This window comes from Canis aureus, chromosome 25, assembly GCF_053574225.1.
Source record: "Canis aureus isolate CA01 chromosome 25, VMU_Caureus_v.1.0, whole genome shotgun sequence".
NCBI lineage: Eukaryota > Metazoa > Chordata > Mammalia > Carnivora > Canidae > Canis > Canis aureus.
In genome coordinates this window covers 13,488,140-13,507,710 of record NC_135635.1, presented here as the reverse complement: position 1 = coordinate 13,507,710, position 19,571 = coordinate 13,488,140, and the positions used below count along the sequence as shown (strand labels likewise).

Genomic DNA, 19,571 nt, shown 5'->3' with positions numbered 1-19,571 from the left:
TTCTGAATCATGAAATATTTTCAATACACTTGGTGACATCATTTTATATTCTGCAGGTGATACCAGTTTGAGAAATCAGAATACACTTGTTGGTGACAGCTCTGGAAAATCGGAAACCAACTTAGGGGTTTCTGATGAACAGGGATTTGGAATCAATGAAATTGGAGGGAATAGAATGAATGGCAGTAGATCCGCCGGGGCTGGATTCAAAGGCTTTGGATCTGACGCTGGTAGCTCAGGTACTCCACTGTCTCTGTTCCTGAGAAATTGGATTTCAAATATTTGTTATTTTATTTGATAATATTTTGAATTTCCTAATAGTGAAAAGGCCTGGGTTTTTGATTTCGGACTTGAAGGAAAGAAGTTTGGAACTGAATTTTATTTTGGAGATTCTGGTTCAAATTGCTATAGTGACAATTGTCGTAATGGAATAAAATGTACTAGTGAATTTAGTTCCAGTGATTTAGATGTTGATGTTTAATTTCTGTGCCTAAAATATTTGAATCATAAAGTGTATTGGAATATGTTCTGATGACAATCATTTTACATTCTGCAGGCAATATCAGTGCAAAAATTGGGGATAATTTTGTGATGACATATTAGAAAATTTGAAATATGATTTTTAGAAATTTGGTCAAAAGGGATTTGAAAGCAGTAGATTTGGTCAGAGTGATAAGAGCAGCAGGGACTCTGATGCCAGTGGCTCAGGTAGTCTAAGCGTCTTGGACTCTGCTCAGGTGAAATCTAAGTTGATTTCAGCCTTTCATCTATTATTGTATTAACATTTTTATTTCTCTGTTAGTGGAAAAGTCCTCATCATTTCATTTGAGACATGGAGAAAGGAAACGTGAAGTTGATCTTGGAGATTCTGGTTCAAATCGATTTGATGACATTGGTCTTAGTGAAAATGTAATAAAAGGTACTAGAAAACCTAATTTTAGTGGTATGGATGTTGATAGTTAATTTTTTGCTTAAGCATTTCTCAATTATAAAATTTATTAAGTATGTCTTATTGACACACTTTTAATATTCTGGTAGATGTACGAGTGCAAGAGGTGGCAGTGAACATGCTGGTGATAATTTTGAACATTCAGGATTTTGTGTTTGGGCATTTGATAAAAAGGAATTTGGAGGCAGGGAATTGATAGAATGAGCAGCACCATGTATGTTGTCCTGGATCCATGAATCTCAGGTCCAATGCCCATAATTCAGGCATTCTACTAACTTGCACTTGGTGAAATTGAAATGGATTTCAGTTTTTATCATTTTTAAAAATAACATTTAAATTTTCCATTAGAGGAAGGACTTGGTTTTCTAATTTTGAAAATGGAGAAAGGAAGGGCAAAACTCAATTTGTTGTTGGAGATTCTGGTTCAAATTTAATGGCTATATTAGTAAAGACTTTGATGGAAATAGAGTAGGTGGTCCTGGAGGCTCTAGCTCTAGTGCTTGATGGTTGATTTCTGTGCATAGAAAAATTCTGAATCATGCTATGCATTAAAAATAATTCTTGTGACCATTATTTTGATTTTTAAAGAAGATTTTATTTATTTATTTGAGAGAGTAAGTACATGAGCAGGGGAAGGGCAGAGGGACAGCACACTGCCTGCTGAGCAGGGAGCCCAATGCAGAGCTTGATCTCAGGACCCTGGGATCATGACTTGAGCTGAAGGCAGACAACCAACTGTGCCCCTGTGACCATCATTTTGTATTCAGCAGGTGACTCAAGTGCAAGAAATGGGGATGGATATTCTGGTGGTACCTCTGAAGAGTCAGGATTAAATTGGGGGTCATCTGATCAGCAGGGATTTGGAATCAGTGAAAATGGTGGGAATGGAGAGAGTAGCAGTGGATTCATGGGGGCTGGATACTTGAGTCCTAGTTGTGATGTCAGTGGTTCAGGTATCTAACCTGGACTCTATTCCCAAGAATTCCAAATTAATTTCTTCCTTCTTCATTTCTTTTAATCACATTTTGATTTTCCATTAGGAGAAAACGCTTGGTCTTCTGGTTCTGGAAGTGGTGGAGGAAGGAAGGGTGCAGTTGGACTTGGTGGTGCTTCTGGACCAAACGAATTTGATGAAACTGGTCTTAGTGGTACAGGTACCTGTGATACTGGAAAGGATATTACTGGATCTGGCTCTCAAGACTTGAGAATTAAGATTTGTGTCTGATGATTAGAAAGTCAGGATTCTAAAATACATTATAAAATAACAATGAAAATCACAAACATTTATAATGAAATAGAAAGCAAACTAAAATTCTGAAATGATAAACTACATGTGATCAGGGAAAAGTCATTTAATATTTTTAGCATAGAATGTGGAATGAATTTTACAACTCTGATTATACTGATATGGAATTGTTTATGTTGTGCAAAATTGATTTGGAGTTGCATTAGTTGAAGAGGTGGGTAGAGTAGCAGATAATCTGTTGGGTTTGAGCTTTGTATTCTGAGTCTGGTCTTGGTAGTTTACATTTTTTACATGTTTATTACTGACAAGAGTAAGGAACTTCCATCCCTTTTGAAAATCTCATAAAATTTAATATTTCCAGTTAATGGAAATATTAGATTGAATAGGAATTTGTGGTATATATTGTTAAAATAATATTTACCAAGGTATGGAAACTATTTTGATTTTGCTAGCAGTATTGGAAAGCCTTGGGAGCCACTAGACTAGATGACCACAGAACTGTGGCAGTAGACTTCTAATGACATGGGTGATGTGAAGAATATTCAGAATTCACATTTAGAACTCAACTTTAGGATTGATACATTTTTAAAAGGAAAAGTCTAATTAGCAAGAGATATAAGGTAGTGTAGTAATAATTGATCTCAGTCAGGATTAACTATCAATGAATCTGCTCAAAAAAAGATTTGGTCATACAGAAATAATTCCATTTTGGGTAGTTCTTAATCTTTGGACCTCAGTTTTGAGGTCAATACTGCAATGGAATTGAGAAATTTGAAATCATTATTTATACCATCAATTTTGTTTAAACGCAGTCAATATAAATGGTTTAAGAGACTGAATATCTAAACCCCAGATCTGCTGCCATTAGTTCAGGTATTCAAATTTAGGATGTGTTCCTGAGAGATGTATTAAGAAGTAGTTGCCTCTCATCTTTTTATTGTGGAGTAGTTACCAATTTGAGATTTTTCTGCTGTTTGGATGCCAGCTTTTGACTGCTTTAATTTTTTAACTGAGACAGATTTTTATTAATTAGTGTCCTTTCAGATAGTATATCTAATTGCAGTGCATCTAGTGGCTTTGAAATGGCAAGTTCTAAATCTGTTGACATTATTGTCTCTTGACATTAGACACGTGATGAACATCTCAGCTCAACTAGATTAGTGGCTTTCTTTTTTTTTTTTTTTTTTTTTTTTTTTTTTTTTTTTTTTTGATTAGTGGCTTTCATACTTCCAGTTTTTGTGTGTGCAAAATCCTTTGTTCAGTTGACATCTTGAAATGGTATCTAGATTTTGCAAATGTAAAGCAATTCAAAATGGAAGTAAGTGGGGTTAAAACTGGGATGGGAGACCCTGAATCCTGTTTACACAAACCTTTCTTGCTTCCTGAATACATTTTAAGGCAATTGATCTGAAATAAATTAATTTGGTATCAGTTCATTTGGTGGTGAGGCATTTCATTTTGTTTCTCCCACAGGTTGTTAAGTTGATAATATTTTTTTTCATATAGAGCTTCACATAATTCTAAATCTGCTATTAGCATTGCTGAATTTGGATCCATGATTTTACATCAGATTTTAAAATTTTTTTTTCATATTTTACCAAGTAAGATGTCCACATTTAAGAAACAGTTTAACTATTTTGTCTTAAAATAGGTACCACAAGGTCATCTGACAACAATGCCTCTGGACCACTCAGTACTCCAGGTAGTTTGATTTATGACTTTCAGTGTTTAAAAAATATACATATATGATGCATATGTATGTGTGTGTAGATATAGAATTTTGAAGTGTAAATGTTCTATGGATTATTGATTTACTAGGACATGATATTATGTCTTTTCCACGTTGAATTGAGCTTCTAAATGCTTCTCTTTGAAGTTTAGATAACCAACTGTATATTTTAAACAACTTCCTGAATAAGATAGATTAAATTATACTATAAGGGAACCTAAATAAAACATAATGCAGCATCTCCTTCACCATTTTAGATATATCATTTAAAAAATGACTTTATAAATAAATTGAGTTCAATCTACTTCCACCCAATGTGAGAAAAGACAACCTGTAGTAAAGACAAGTGGCCTCAAGACACACAATAAATGGCATTGTAAAACATATTGAAAAATTCTATCAAAATATTGATTTTTGTAATTGTTGTTGCTCCTCTATTCTGCTTGATTTTAGACCTTGCTCTAAGATTTCATATAAATTTACTTGGTTACATAAAAGGGTCAGTGTGTTAGAAATAACAATCATGGGAAAGTATCAAGGGATATGAATTTTCCTCTTTGATCAGGAGAATTGAATTCTCTTTATATTTAGGTAATGGAATTATTAGTATTATGTAATAGACTGATTTAATAAAATCTGCCTTGGACCTGTTTAGCTAGTGGCTCCCAATAAAAGTATGCTAGTAAAGTTCTATTTTTGAATTTCAAAATACAGTTCTGTAGGGGATGCAGAGTATCTTAGTAATTGTACATGACCCAAAATGAATAAGCTCATAAGATTTCTGAAAATACTATGGCTAATTGTTCAAGAAAAAAAAAGTATGGATTTCAGAGATAATCATGTATATGACTTTGGTAAATCATAGCTCTCACAAAATGAAATTTACATATTTAAGATAAAGAAACTCATTGATGGCCTTCAGAATTAGCTTCTAAGTTCCCATGGAGAAGTCCAAATGTTCTGTATATTTAAAATCAATGTATCTCTTGAAATTTAAGTAATCTATTCATTGTGTTAAATAGCAGAAGGATCCAACATTCCAGAAGCAATTCCGAAATACTCAAAAATAAGCCCAATTATTGGTAAGTAAAAATGACTCTGATTTCTATCTATATTTTTATGTTCAAGCCAGCCAGTCCCTAATGGGGTTACAAAGTAACCAAAATTTGGAACTAGTTTTAAACTCATTACATGTTTGAACGGCATCACATTTGTACTATTTGTCCTCAAAGACACACATACACACACATGCACACACATATACACAAGACACCTACTCATAAACATATATACATATACATGTACATAGAGGAAAACGATTTTTAACACTTATTTGATATAAATGATAACCCACTAGAAAGATTATCTCTGCAAAACGCAGAACAAGTAAGCAAACAGACCACAACTCCCTCCATATATTCCTTCCCACATTAGAGACAATTTCCCTTTTCTTTAGGAAAAAGATATTTATTCATATTCTGTTTGAGCCAGAATAGACACCATATTTTGTTTGAGCCAGAATAGACACCTGAGCCAGAATATTCCCAAGCATTTAGGTACTACTTTTAGTGTGTGTCTTTTTGCTATATGTGAGAAAGAAAAGTATTGATTTAAGGTGGTGGCAGGGAGAAAAGAACCTTTCAGTGATATTTTCTCTTGGTATATAAATACTTAAAAAATAAGAACTAGAAGTTATGTTAATGGTTCTAAATAATTATGAATATTTTACTCTAAATATTTTGTAGGTGAAGCTTCTACTTGGGGCAAAGGAGCATATAAAGCTTTCAATGGCCGCATCTTTTCCTTTGAGTCTTCCTGTGCATACACTTTCTGCCATCATTGCGTTGAATCTGGAGGAGATTTCAATATTGAAATCAAACGAAACAGTAACAGTGACTTTGAAAAAATAGCAGTTAAAATTGACAATAATGAAGTCTCTATTTTTGGCGATAACATTGTAGTCAATGAAAAAAGGTAAATGTCACAATTATGAATAAATGCTATAGAAGCACTTAGTACCTAGAGCAAAAAGAAAAAAAGTTGAATAGGGAAAAGATGGTATTCTTTTCTTATTTTGGTGCTCATATCGGTAACTATAATAATTTCGTGGACATAGTCTGATAGGAGATTTTGTTATATGTGGGATTATAAGATACTATATTTATTTTTATAACAAGGTAAGAAGAAAAAGAGTAGTTTTATTTGAGTATTTTGAATATCTAGATTTGGGCAACATGAATACTCAACAAATCTGTTAATATAATATTTCAATTTTCAGTTGTAAGTTTATCATTAAATATAAATATGAAACTTTCCCTATATTGAAACCTAGACCATTGTTTTTAGAAGTAGCAATTCATTTTTGGAAGGGATGCCATATTTGAATACTTTCTGGGATAAGAAGTTGAGGCATAATAATCTACTTGTGAACATTTCAAGTTTTTTGAACATTTATTTCTTACTGGACCAGTTTCTTCTTTTTTATTTCTCCAAAGCCCCAAGGATTTATTCATTGTTCTTTAAAGTCTTTCAAAAATTGGAAAACCAAAACTATTGTGTCCCCTTTCTGAAATGAGAGGGGGAAAAAGAAAACTTTAATATTTATTAGCCAGTATTATATTTATGATACTACAGAACATGAATTATTTAAAGAAAAACATGTTATAATACTATATTTATCATAATATGTATTTGAATTTTATACTTTTCAGTGTACAGATACCATATGACAATAAACTGATACACATTAAAAAATATGGAGAACATTATGTCCTGAAAAGCCGGAGAGGAATCCTGTCTTTGATGTGGGACAAAAATAAACTCTCAGTAAGTCTGGCTCTGATTTTCTTACATTCCTGTGCTTTTTGTTCTTTGCTTTCAGTTATAAAAACATTATATCATAAGGAAAATAAGAGCTAAGTTTTGTCGAAAAATCTGTATTATGCACTGTACTAAGCATTATCTTATTTAAACCTCAAAATACCTTGAAGTACATACTATCATTAATCTTATTTTACAGATGATGGAACTCAGAAAATTCAGGCTAATACAAGCTAAATAATCTACCCAAAGACACATAGTAAGGAAAAGAGTCAGGATCTTTCCAACTTCTAGATCCAAGTCCTTTAAGAGAGGTTCTGTTTACATGCCTAAGTAACCAGCTTAGGTAGACTTGAATATGAACAGACACTATCTTTTGGTTTGGATAGATTTTTCTCTTACGGTATTTTTAATATTTTATAAACATGTACATGTGATTTTTTTTCTTAAAAGCTTGCTCTTCACAAGCAATATCCAACTTGTGGTCTTTGTGGCAACTTCAATAGCACTCCAGGTAAGATTTCAGTATGTTAAGTCTAAGCAAATTGCTTCCCAAAAGAATTATAAAGTGATTGGTCATATTATTAACAATAATTTGCATTTGTCTAAGGAATAAGAAATTGTTAAAATAAAAAAAATTATGTTGTCAATTTAGCTATATTTAGCTTGAAAATAACATGCATATACATAGTGAGTATGTTGAACTAAACATTATTTTCTTTTTAAGGAGACAATATCAATGAACACATTGCCCATAGTAAAATTCCTGGTGATTGTCCCAAAGCTGTTAGTAAAAACTATGAAGTTTGTGAAGATGGTGTACAGGTAAGAGATTTAAAATTCCTCTAGTAGCAAATTTCATCACTATTCCCCTTGATTTCAATTTAGATAGCCAACATCCTCTTCTAAGCACGTGTGTCTTATTCTCAGAATTGTGCAACTGCTTTCTCTCCGATGTCCCTGCAGTCTTTCTTTTTCTCAGCTTTAGTTTATTTATTTATTTTTTAAGATTTTATTTATATATTCGACAAAGAGCACACAAGTAGGCATAGCGGCAGGCAGAGGGAGAGAGAGAAGCAGCCTCCTGGCTGAGCAGAGATTGCTTCAAAGCAATCTTTGAAGATTTTATTTCACTTACTCTTATATCTCACTTGGAGAATGTTATCAGTTGTCTTAGGGCTTCATTGGTACAAATTGTGCATTTGCTTGACAGTGGTTTCATGTTTCTCTGTGACAAATAGATTTAGAAAACAACTATGTGGTAGTTATGTTGAAATTTTAACTCCTATGAGTTCAATAATGTATGTGTTTTCCTCTTTAGCCAACATAACAAATACATTGTTTCCAGCACCAACTCACATGCCCCCACCAAGAAAGCACCCTACCACTCTATCTAGCTGCTGCATTTGCTCACTGAATATAAGACTGGCAGATAAAGGACTGGTTTTACTTCTGTCTTTTGTGGTCTCAGTCGTTTACCATCCCACTCTCTGGCACTGGCAACATCTCTTTTCTCTCTGCCCTTCCATTTTCTTAAGTTGTAAACTTCATGTCACCTTTGGAGAAATTTTGGATGAATGTAGGTATAGCCATTTCTGAAGTTGTTACGTAATACCCTTCAGAGGTGAAGTATGCTTTCAGGATTCACTGTGCCGATGAACATATTTCAAAAATGCTCCATGTCAACCAGCATTCAGCAACTCTCCCTGCCCCTAAAGTTATAGGTTATCATGCAAATACTTCTGAATTGATCTTTTCCTAATGTTCATTTGATTGTCAATTTTTTCTTATGTTTTAATAAAACTTCATGCTTTATTTGGCAGCACTGTGACAAAATTATTGGAACTTACTTTGAAAAATGTAGAAAGGTCGCCGCTTTTTCCACTGACTACAGAATGATCTGTGTTGATGACTACTGCCGAAATAGAGACAAAAATGCTACATGTGACACTTATTCAGAATTGTCCCGCCTGTGTACCTCAGATGGTCCTGGCATCTATGAGTCCTGGAGAGATGATTTGGATGTGACTTGCGGTAAGTTTTAAATTTGATTGCAGATTCCAAACCAGAAAGTTTTTGTAGCACTTTAAAGTTGAGCTGTATTTCAAAGTAATCTTCTCAAATAACTATTAGCCCGGAAAGGGATCTTAGATACAATGGAGTCTTATCTCTCACAGGTACTTATGAGGAAACAGTCCTGTTTTGGTGAAGTGACTTGCCATGGTTACAGTTTTTTGCTTTAAGATTTCAATTAGGAACTTTATAGCCTATAATTAGTAAAAGGCACTGGGAAAAATGAGAAATCCTGCAAAAAGTGAAAATAAGTAACTGGAAAAGTTATCAAAAGCATGTTGAGTACTACTTTGGTTTTCTTTCAAAAAATTAGTACAACATATAATGTGAATTTCACACAAGTGTAAAAATACTTTCAACTTATGCTTTACTCAATCCTTATAAGTTAAATACAAGCAGAGGATCCATTTCAAAGTAAGATGAGATGTTATGACATATATAATATACATTTCTTCCTCACTTACGTCTTTACTTTTTTCTCCAAATTAAATATTGTATCATAAAATAATACATGAGGAATTGGCATAATTTAATTGTAGTGAGTATTTTTAAAGACTGACTCCTGTCTTGAAAATTAGACTCAAAGAATCCCATTGAAAATATCTCCATTGTAATATTATGTATTTATCACATTCATTTCCTTCTCATTCCCATGTATACGTATTTCTGTATTTCTTCAGGAAAACCTACATGCCCAGAAAAACACATCTACAAAGAATGTGGTCCCTCAAATCCTGCAACTTGTTCTGATGTGGCTCCTTTTCAAGACAGTGAATGTGTGAATGGCTGCATCTGCCCAGAAGGTAAGATACCCTGTGAGAATGTTTATGCTAAAACAACTGAAAACAGTGACTCAAGAATGGTGGGTCTTATTTCTTACTAGATTTCTAATGAAATCACCTCTCATAATCCATCCTTCTAGCAAACTGCAGAAGAGAGGTAGGAGAGGCTTATAAAGTTATTGTGTATATCTACCTCTATAGTACCTGAGGGCTCTGGAACTTCACATATGACCCAGTAGTTCTATATTGGGCTCCTAAGAATGCTCTATGGCCTAGAAAATTATATTCTTGCCAGTTCTCAAACTAGTTGATTGCTGAATGGAGCTTACCATTTTAAGTGGGTGTTTACACTTGAAAAAACTAGCTCAAGAGTGATTCCATAGTTCATTTCTTGAGAATTTATTGATGTTTATATAGTTCTTGTATAATATATTTATTATAATATAAATTATATTATAAGTAAAATAAATATATTATTATATTTATTCTAGGTTATCTATTGGATGATATTGGAGGGAAAGGGCAGTGTGTATTAAAAGCTGAATGTCCCTGCGATTTACATGGAAAGATCTATCAGTCAGGGGAAGTCCGAGGAGGTCCTTGTGGTTCTCAGTGGTATGTGCATGCTTTTTGTTCACATTTTATTAATAGTGAAATAATGCTAATATTTTGATCATTTGAAATAATTCCTAAATCCACCCTTAAAATAAAGTTTTCAGAAATAAACACGGAATTTTCTGTGTTGATAATTTATATTTTATTTCTTAGGGAAAGTGTAGTGTGCTTTTAAAATAAAACATATGAACTTTCTATGTATTTTTAAAATGTGATGTATTTCTCTAACTGAAATAGTGTTTCAAAGAGTAAATCAATTGGTGGTTGCAAATATAGAGCAAAGAATAATACAAGAGTATAGTTATAACACTGAAACAATTATACTAATTATCAAGAATATTAATAAAATGTATAATCAGAAACAACCCAATACTTTTTAAATAAATTTTATATGTGACTATATTGATAAAGATATATTTAATCTTAATTTATATATTTGTATATATTTATATATGTTTATAAATATATGATCTTTATAGATTAGTAAGAGTGGATTTTAATGGGCCAAAAATTAGTGTAGATTATTTGAGTTCAGCAACAATATGCTGATCAGAGAGTGTTCAGCATTCTTCATTATGATTTTTCCCTGAAACTAAATTTCTGCAGAACCCCAAAGGACTTCCCTAAAAATGTATTGTGCCCTGGTAGGGAAATAATCTGACTCAATGAAAACTAATCTATTATTTATACTATAGTATGTTCTTTATAAATGAGAAGTATTGCTGTTAGTGTGGCAATAATATAATAGTAATAATTATGAATACAATAGGTATGATTTATTGAATATCTAGGACAATGCTATCCAAGAGAAATATCATGTGAGCCATGAATATGACCTACATACATAATTTAACATTTTTTAGTTGATGCATTTTTAAAAAGCGAAAAGACTGAGGTGGAATTAATTTTGGTTATGTATTTTATATATCCAAGATACAGTATTATCATCTAGAAATGGAATTTCTATTTGATAGATTAGCTTTATAAAAAAGCTAATAAGAGATTTTACAATCTATTTTTCAAATTAAGTCTTAAAAGGCTGTATTTTGTATATATATCAGATGTCAATCAGGACTAGTCACATTTCAAGTAATCAATAGCTCTATGTTTCTATACTTTATTGAATAGTGAGGATCTACAATGTGGCATGTGGCAGGTGTTTTAGTACTAATAGTGAAAGGTATTCCATTTAAACAAACCTCTGAAATCGAGTTTAAAAGTTTTTATATGTTTAATGGAGGCAGAAGCTATTATTTTCATCCATGGAATTCAAGTCCTTTAAAATGCCAGGACGTCACCATCGATGTGACTTTTAATCCGATTTGAGATGCTGCATGGAGAATAAGGGTAGTCTAACAGGGGTGTGTGGCTGGCTCAGTTAACAGACATGTGACTCTTGATCTTGGGGTTGTTTGATCAAGCCTCATGTTGGGTGTAAAGATTAACTTTTTTTTTAAAGATGGTCTAATAAAGCTTAAGTAAATGTCTTAGTTTAAGTTTTGATTTTTAATGTTGGGATATTTATTTTCACCACAGAGAAAATAAAACTGATGACCTTTAACATAACCATTGCATTTTAACAGCACATGCCAAGACGCAAAGTGGTCTTGCACTGAAGCATTATGTCCTGGAAGATGTAAGGTGGAAGGAAATTCAATCACCACCTTTGACGGTGTTAAATACCATCATCCTGGAAACTGTCACTACCTGGCCATCTATGTATGTAATAGCTTGGGACACTTGAGAAAATTGATGCACACACACACCGAGCTAGTCAACAAATTTGAACACAATCTTTACTTTAAATTACTATTAAAAAATAACAAGCAGCTCTTCAATTATTGATTACATATTTCAGTATCTGTTTTCTGTCACATATTGACATTGACAATTGGTATTACCTGTACTCCTTAGAAATTCCTTCCCAGGGGACACCTGGGGGCTCAGCAATTGAGTGTCTGCCTTGGGCTCAGGGCGTGGTCCTGGGTCTGGGATCGAATCCCACATCAGGCTCCCTGCAAAGAGCCTGTTTCTCCCTCTGTGTCTCTGCCTCTCTCTGTCTCTCGTGAATACATAAAATCTTAAAAAAAAGAAATTCTTTCCTAAACAAACAAACAAAACCCCCCAAATTTATCACTAGTAACTTTCTAAATATACTGGAAAAAATATTTCTTTTTTCTATTTTTCTTTGCATGTGTTCACTAATGCTTCAATTGAAACTATCTTTTATGTTCCATGAAACATCTTCCTTTTTCATCATTATCCCTTTACATTTATTTTTAGTTTTTATAATACAATTATCATCAGTATGATAGAGGCTATCCTTACTTTTAAATTCTTTCTCAGGACTAATAATTTAAGTAATCTGAATTTCAATAAAAGATGGATTCCATCTTATAGCTTTGTACCTTTAGGTAGTCTGAAAATACAATTGTATTTAATCTTATTGGTAAGAAACCAAAATGAGCAGAATCTGTGACTCCTGAAGTCAGAGAAGTGGGTCATACTCAGTAATCTAAAAAATGTAGCCACTGCTACTGAAAGGCAGTTTTCCAGATCTTTCCTTCCTTTTATATTCTTCATATAATCCATGAAAGTAGGGAATGAGGAAAACAAAAGGAAATATACCACAATACATGGAACTTTTGCTTCTTATATATTTGATTTCTGGATCTTGAAATGAGAACTGGAAGTCAGTGTTTGACATGGCTCATGTTATGGTTTTACAAATTCAATACCTCTCACATTGGATTTAAATAGACACTGTAGATTGTCTAGAGAATAAACCAGCTATGCTACCTCTAATTCCTACTAGTCTCTACAATGCAGCACTTTCCCTGGAAGAGAAGACAAAAAGTATTGATAAAAGAAAAAAAAAAAACAGTGACTATGAAAATCCACTATTTAAACTATTTAAATATAGTATATGCAAAGCACTTGGACCTTCTATAAAACTTTTGGCCATTTCTAGACTTAGCACAGACTGAAAAGGTTTTATTTTCAGAAGAGACTGATTAGATGTAGGAATAGTGTGTGTTTAAAATGCAAACATGCATTGTGACTGAATCACATGGTAATAGCATATCATCAATGACATTTTAATAAATCAATGAAATTCGTTTTTTAAACAGGATAAAGATTGGTCTGTTAGTGTTGAACTTCGTCCATGTGCAAGTGGCCAGTCAGGAACGTGCTTAAATAGTGTTACACTCCACTTAAATTCAGTAAGTAATCAGCTTCCTAAAGTTTATCCAGAGTAAAATTGAATGATCCAATGAATTACTTCACAAATTCAGAATTTTAGTGGCTGAAGAGAGGCTTTACTGGGTAAGTTGAAATCACAAATGAGATTGTATAGAAAATTAGTAAAATCCCTGGAAGAGCTGGATAGTTCTAAGGCTCCTTAAGTATATAAAAATTATCATATACACACAACTGATGTGTTAATTACAGATCAACTCATGTGTTTATTAAATTATTAAACTCTGTAGACCATTTAAGAAGGTAATTATATTTGTTTAGAGTTTCATGTATTTGGAACTGACACTGTAAATGGAAATAGACCTAAATGGGGAGGGGGGGAGGGATGACCCCAAGATTGGCCTTTGGTACTTAGAAGCCATTTGATCTTTGGAAATGGAAGTCACTGTCTTGGATTGCAGTTTCCTCATCTACAAATTGTGGATGAAGATTCCTTTACAATTCTCCTCAAAGAATTGATATAAGAAACAATGAAGCAACATAGGAGTGCTTCAAAAGATGTTCTGTATTTTAGATAGTTAAAACTAATCCAATAAAATGAAACATTTTTATGGCACAAAAATTTAGGTTCATATATTACATTAAATGAATTAATATTGCAAATAAACATGAACTAACGGTTATTTTCAATATTAGTCTGTTTCAGTTGACAAATATGTGTTTGATAGAAATGGAACAATCACAAGCAATAAGATTAAACACAAAAGCCGTTATGACTATTCAGGTAAGTTTAATACCATTAAAAAAAAATCTAAGCTGCATTCATTTGTTCAGTTTTTAGGGACAGTAAAAATTTGTTTTTAATGGATATTAAAGTATAAAACCATTCTAATAAATAAAAAACTTAAATATTATAATCATTACTGTTAACATTATTATTTTAACAGATGGAGTGTATGTCTTCAAACCATCTTCCTCATACCTTCAAGTAGAAACAAACTTTGGTGTCAAAATGCAAATACAAATTGCTCCTGCAATGCAATTATATGTTTCACTGCCACCCAATGATTTCACAGAAACTGTAGGTAAGTCCCCTGGATGTGTTTTTATTTTCAAGGCTCTAATATAACCATCGTTTATTTTAATTTTCAGTTATCTTTCTATTAAGAACATGGGCTCATTAAGCATTTTTACTTAATGTTCCATTCAATATTGCAGTAAAACAGTTTCAACTGATAGTAAAGACAGTTTTATTTATTACAAAATCTATTCCCAAATGTTTTTCAGCAAGTGTAAACATTTTAAGGTTTTTAAATTAAGGTTGTTTTTTTCAAAGTGAGGTTTAATAATATATGTTATATCTCACTTTGTTAATGTAACTTACAAAAGCTTTTACCTACAGAAGAAAAAGGTGGAAATATTATACATATACATCTTTTGAATATCAAGTTTCAAAGACAAGCTATATTACAATTTGTCTTTCTGCTCATAGATGACACGGTTACCTCTTTCTCAGAGGTTTTCTGTCATAGAAATTACTTGTTACATACCATCATGGATGTCAAACAAAACAAACAAACTGTGGGGCAAGCCCACAGTTACTAGTTTCAGACCATCTGAGCTTTTGTGACATGTCTTTACTCCAGAAGGTGACTTACTTATACATAGAGAAAAAATGTAATTCATGGGTCAGAAGGCTCCAGATAAGAAAGCCATATAGCCCTTAACATGATTCAGCTCTCCACACTAATATTGAAAATATGCAGTCACAAATGCCCTGCTTTATAAGCATGCTTCCTACCTTGTTAAAGGAGGTTAAGTGATGGCGACACAGGAAAAACACAATGTTTGTGGCAAATGGTATCTCTGTGTTCCTGGAATTTGAATAAAATGGGCATTCATCTGAGGTGTCCTAAGATTATACTTATGTGTACAAAGGCTAACGACATTTTCTCAGATAGCTTCTGCTAGTTTTGATTTAAGCACAGAACTGAATGTGGTATGAGAATGTGAATCCAAAACACCGAGTAGGTTGAGGAAATGTTAAAATTTGTTCTGTGCTCTGTACAGGACTCTGTGGTTCCTTCAACAACAGAGTAGAGGATGATTTAATGTCAAGTCAGAATATATTGGAGAAGACGCCTCAGACATTTGCTGATTCTTGGGAAATGATGCCCTGTCCTAAAGGAAATCCCTCTTCATGCATCAGTATAGAAAAAGGTATCGGTAATTGAGCATCAAACTCTGTAATTTAATATTTGGTGCTAGGAATTCTTATTCTGATAATAACATGAGACTATCAGATAATCCTAGGTTTAGCTAGAGTTTGTTGTACTGTCCCCAACAGTTTTACAGGGAACAGCAGAGAAACAGTCTGGCTGGCTGAGGGCGCAACTAGAAATCCCATCTTTAATCGATGAAGGGGGATCAAGAGTTGTCTTTTCTATACCCATTCTGTTCCTCCTTGGACAGTTTTATCTGTAGCTATAGAATAGTAGGGTCAGAGGAAATCTTACAGATCTTTAATTTAGGCATGGGAGTCGTCATTGGTTGAAATAGGAAAACCCAAACTGCTGAGCTACTCAGTGATAGAGCTGTAGCTAGATCTAGGTCTCTAACTACTGCTTTATATATATTAATTATACCAAAAATCAAATATAGATTTTTTTTTCATTTTTCTTTCACTTATTTTATTTTATTTAAATTAAATTTGCCAGCATATAGTATAACACCCAGTACTCATTCCATCAAATGCCTCACTTAATTCCTGTCACCCAGTTACCCTGTCCCACAACCCAACTCACTTTCCCTTTGTTCATTTCCCAGAGTTAAGTCTCTCATGGTTTATCTCACTCTCTAGTTTTTCCCACTCAGTTTCCCTCCTTTCCCATATAGTTTCTTTCACTATTTCCCCTTTATCCATATCCTCTCTAACATTTGTTGTCTCCTGTCTTATTAATTTTAGACATTCTCACTGGTGTGACGTGATATCTCATTGTGGTTTTGATTTGTATTCCCCTGATGGCAAGTGATATGGAGCATTTTTTTCATGTGCTTGTTGGCCATGTCTATATCTTCTTTGGAGAAATGTCTGTTCATATCTTCTGCCCATTTCATGACTGGATTATTTGTTTCTTGGGTATTGGGTTTGATAAGTTCTTTATAGATCTTGGATACTAGCCCTTTGTCTGATATATCATTTGTAGATATCTTCTTTCATTCTATAGGTTGTTTTGTAGTTTTATTGATTGTTTCCTTCACTGTGCAGAATATTTTTATCTTTATGAAGTCCCAATAGTTTCAATTTTGCTTTTGGTTCCCTTGCCTTCACAGATGTGTCTAGCAAGAAGTTGTTGTGGCCAAGTTCAAAAAGGTTGTTGCCTGTGTTATCCTTGGTATTTTGATGGATTCTTGTCTCACATTTAGATATTTCAACCATTTAAGTTTATCTTTGTGTATGGTGTAAGAAAATGGTCCAGTTTCATTTTTCTGCATGTGGCAGTCCAATTTTCCCAACACCATTTATTAAAGAGACTGTCTTTTTTCCAGTGGATAGTCTTTCCTGCTTGTCAAATATTAGTTGACCTTAGAGTTGAGGGCCCATTTCTGGATTCTCCATTCTGTTCCAATGATCTATGTGTCTGTTTTTGTGCCAGGACCATACTGTCTTGATGATCACGGTTTTGTAACTCAGCTTGAAGTCAGGCATTGTGATGCCCCCAGCATTGATTTTTCTTTTTCAATATTACTCTATTTGGGGTCTTTTCTGGTTCCATACAAATCTTAAGATTATTTGTTCCAACCCTGTGAAGAAAATCCATGGTATTTTGATATAGATTGCATCGAACATGTAAATTGCCCTGGGTAGCATAGACATTTTCACAACACTTATTCTTCCAATCCATGAGCGTGGAATGTTTTTCCATCTCTTTACATCTTCCTTAATTTCTTTCAGAAGTGTTCCATAGTTTTTCGAGTATACATTCTTTACCTCTTTGGTTAGGTTTATTCCTAGGTATCTTATGGTTTTGGGTACATTTGTAATTAGGTTGTATTCCTTAATTTCTCTTTCTTAAGTCTCATTGTTAGTGTACAGAAATGCCACTGATCTCTGTGCATTGATTTTGTATCCTGCCACACTGCTGAATTGCTCTATGATCTGGCAATCTTGGGGTGGACTCTTTTGGGCTTTCTATATAGAGTATCATGTCATCTGCAAAAAGGGAGAGTTTGACTTCTTTGCAAATTTGAATGTCTTTTATTTCTTTTTGTTGTCTGATTGCTGAGGCTAGGACTTCTAGTACTATGTTGAATAGCAGTGGTGAGAGTGGACATCCCTGTCGTGTTCCTGATCATAGGGAAAAGGCTCTCAGTTTTTCCCCATTGAGAATGATATTTGCTGTGGGCTTTTCATAAATGGCTTTTATGATATTGAGGAATATTCCCTCTCTCCCTACATTTTGAAGAGTTTTAATCAGGAATGGATGCTGTATTTTGTCAAATACTTTCTCTGTGTCTACTGAGAGGATCACTTGGTTCTTGTTTTTTCTCTTATTTTTTTAAAAGATTTTATTTATTTATTCATGAGAAACAGAGAGACAGAGAGGTAGAGACACAGGCAGAGGGAGAAGCAGGCTCCACACAGGGAGCCCGACGTGGGACTCGAGCCTGGGTCTCCAGGATCAGGCCCTGCGCCAAAGGTGGGGCCTAACTGCTGAGCCACCCGGGCTGCCCTGTTTTTTCTCTTATTGATGTGATCTATCATGTTGATTGCTTTATGAATGTCGAAACACCCTTGCATCCCAGGGATAAATTCCACATAGTCGTGGTGAATAATCCTCTTAATATACCGTTGAATCCTATTTGGCTAGTATCTTGGTGAGAATTTTTGCATCCATGTTCATCAGGGATATTGGTCTATAATTCTCCTTTTTGGTGGGGTCTTTGTCTAGTTTTGGGATCAAGGTGATGCTGGCCTCATAGAATGAGTTTGGAAGTGTTCCCTCCCTTTCTATCCTTTGAAATGGCTTTAGCAGAATAGGTATTATTTCTTCTTTAACATTTGATAGAATTCCCCCGGGCAACCATCTGCCCTGGACTTTTGTGTCTTGGGAGGTTTTTGATGACTGCTTCAATTTCCTCAGTGGTTATTGGCTTATTCAGGTTTTCTATTCCTTCCTGTTCCAGTTTTGGTAATTTGTAAGTTTCCAGAAATGCATCTATTTCTTCCAGAGTACCTAATTTGTTGGCATATTGTTGCTCATAATACGTTTTTTAAATTGTATTTCCTTGATATTGGTTGTGATCTCCCCTCTTTTGTTCATGATATTATTAATTTGAGTCTTTCCTCTTTTCTTTTAATATGGCTGGCTAAGGGTTTATCTATCTTATTAAATCTTCTAAGAACCAGCTCCCGGTTGTGTTGATCTGTTCTACAGTTCTTCTGGTCTCTATTTCGTTGAGTTCTGCTCTAATCTTTATTATCTCTCTTCTTCTGCTTGGTTTAGGCTTTATTTGCTGTTTTTTCTCCATTTCCTTTAGGTGCAAGATTAGCTTGTGTATTTTAGTTTTTTTCAAATTTTTGAGGATGGCTTGTACTGTGATGTATTTCCTACTCAGGACTGTCTTTGCTGTATTCCAAAGATTTTGAACAGTTGTATTTTCATTTTCATTAGTTTCCATTAATCTTTTTTATTTTTCTCTAATTTCCTGGTTGACTCATTCACCTTTTAGTAGCATGCTCTTTAGCCTCTATGTGTTTGAGTTGCTTCCAAATGTCTTCTTGTGATTAAGTTCTAGTTTCAAAGTTTTGTGATCTGAAAATAGGCAGAGGAAAATCCAAATCTTTTTTTTTAAAGATTTTATTTATTTATCCATAGAGATACAGAGAGAGGGAGAGAGAGAGAGAGAGAGAGGCAGAGACACAGGCAGAGGGAGAAGCAGGCTCCATGCAGAGAGCCTGACATGGGACTCGATCCAGGGTCTCCAGATCACGCCCTGGGCTGCAGGTGGTGCTAAACCGCTGCGCCACCGGGGCTGCCCGGAAAATCCAAATCTCTTGGTATCAGTTGAAACTTGATTTGTGACCCAATATGTGGGTCTTATCTGGAGAGTGTTCCATGTGCACTTGAGAAGAATGTGTATTCAGTTGCATTA

The 19,571-nt window shown here is 33.9% G+C and overlaps 1 protein-coding gene across 1 annotated transcript in view; it reads left to right on the top strand.

Moving 5' to 3' along the window:
• LOC144297741 (mucin-19-like) overlaps positions 1–19,571 on the top strand; it is a 60,790-nt gene that overhangs the window by 12,308 nt on the left and 28,911 nt on the right. The window contains exons 7-23 of the mRNA XM_077871915.1: positions 57–239; positions 803–919; positions 1,990–2,107; positions 3,851–3,897; positions 4,947–5,006; positions 5,670–5,898; positions 6,636–6,750; positions 7,198–7,258; positions 7,472–7,569; positions 8,568–8,778; positions 9,498–9,620; positions 10,091–10,214; positions 11,798–11,933; positions 13,346–13,438; positions 14,112–14,199; positions 14,363–14,500; positions 15,486–15,635. Coding sequence (XP_077728041.1) covers positions 57–239; positions 803–919; positions 1,990–2,107; positions 3,851–3,897; positions 4,947–5,006; positions 5,670–5,898; positions 6,636–6,750; positions 7,198–7,258; positions 7,472–7,569; positions 8,568–8,778; positions 9,498–9,620; positions 10,091–10,214; positions 11,798–11,933; positions 13,346–13,438; positions 14,112–14,199; positions 14,363–14,500; positions 15,486–15,635 — 2,091 coding nt within the window. The remainder of the gene's footprint in view (positions 1–56; positions 240–802; positions 920–1,989; positions 2,108–3,850; positions 3,898–4,946; positions 5,007–5,669; positions 5,899–6,635; positions 6,751–7,197; positions 7,259–7,471; positions 7,570–8,567; positions 8,779–9,497; positions 9,621–10,090; positions 10,215–11,797; positions 11,934–13,345; positions 13,439–14,111; positions 14,200–14,362; positions 14,501–15,485; positions 15,636–19,571) is intronic.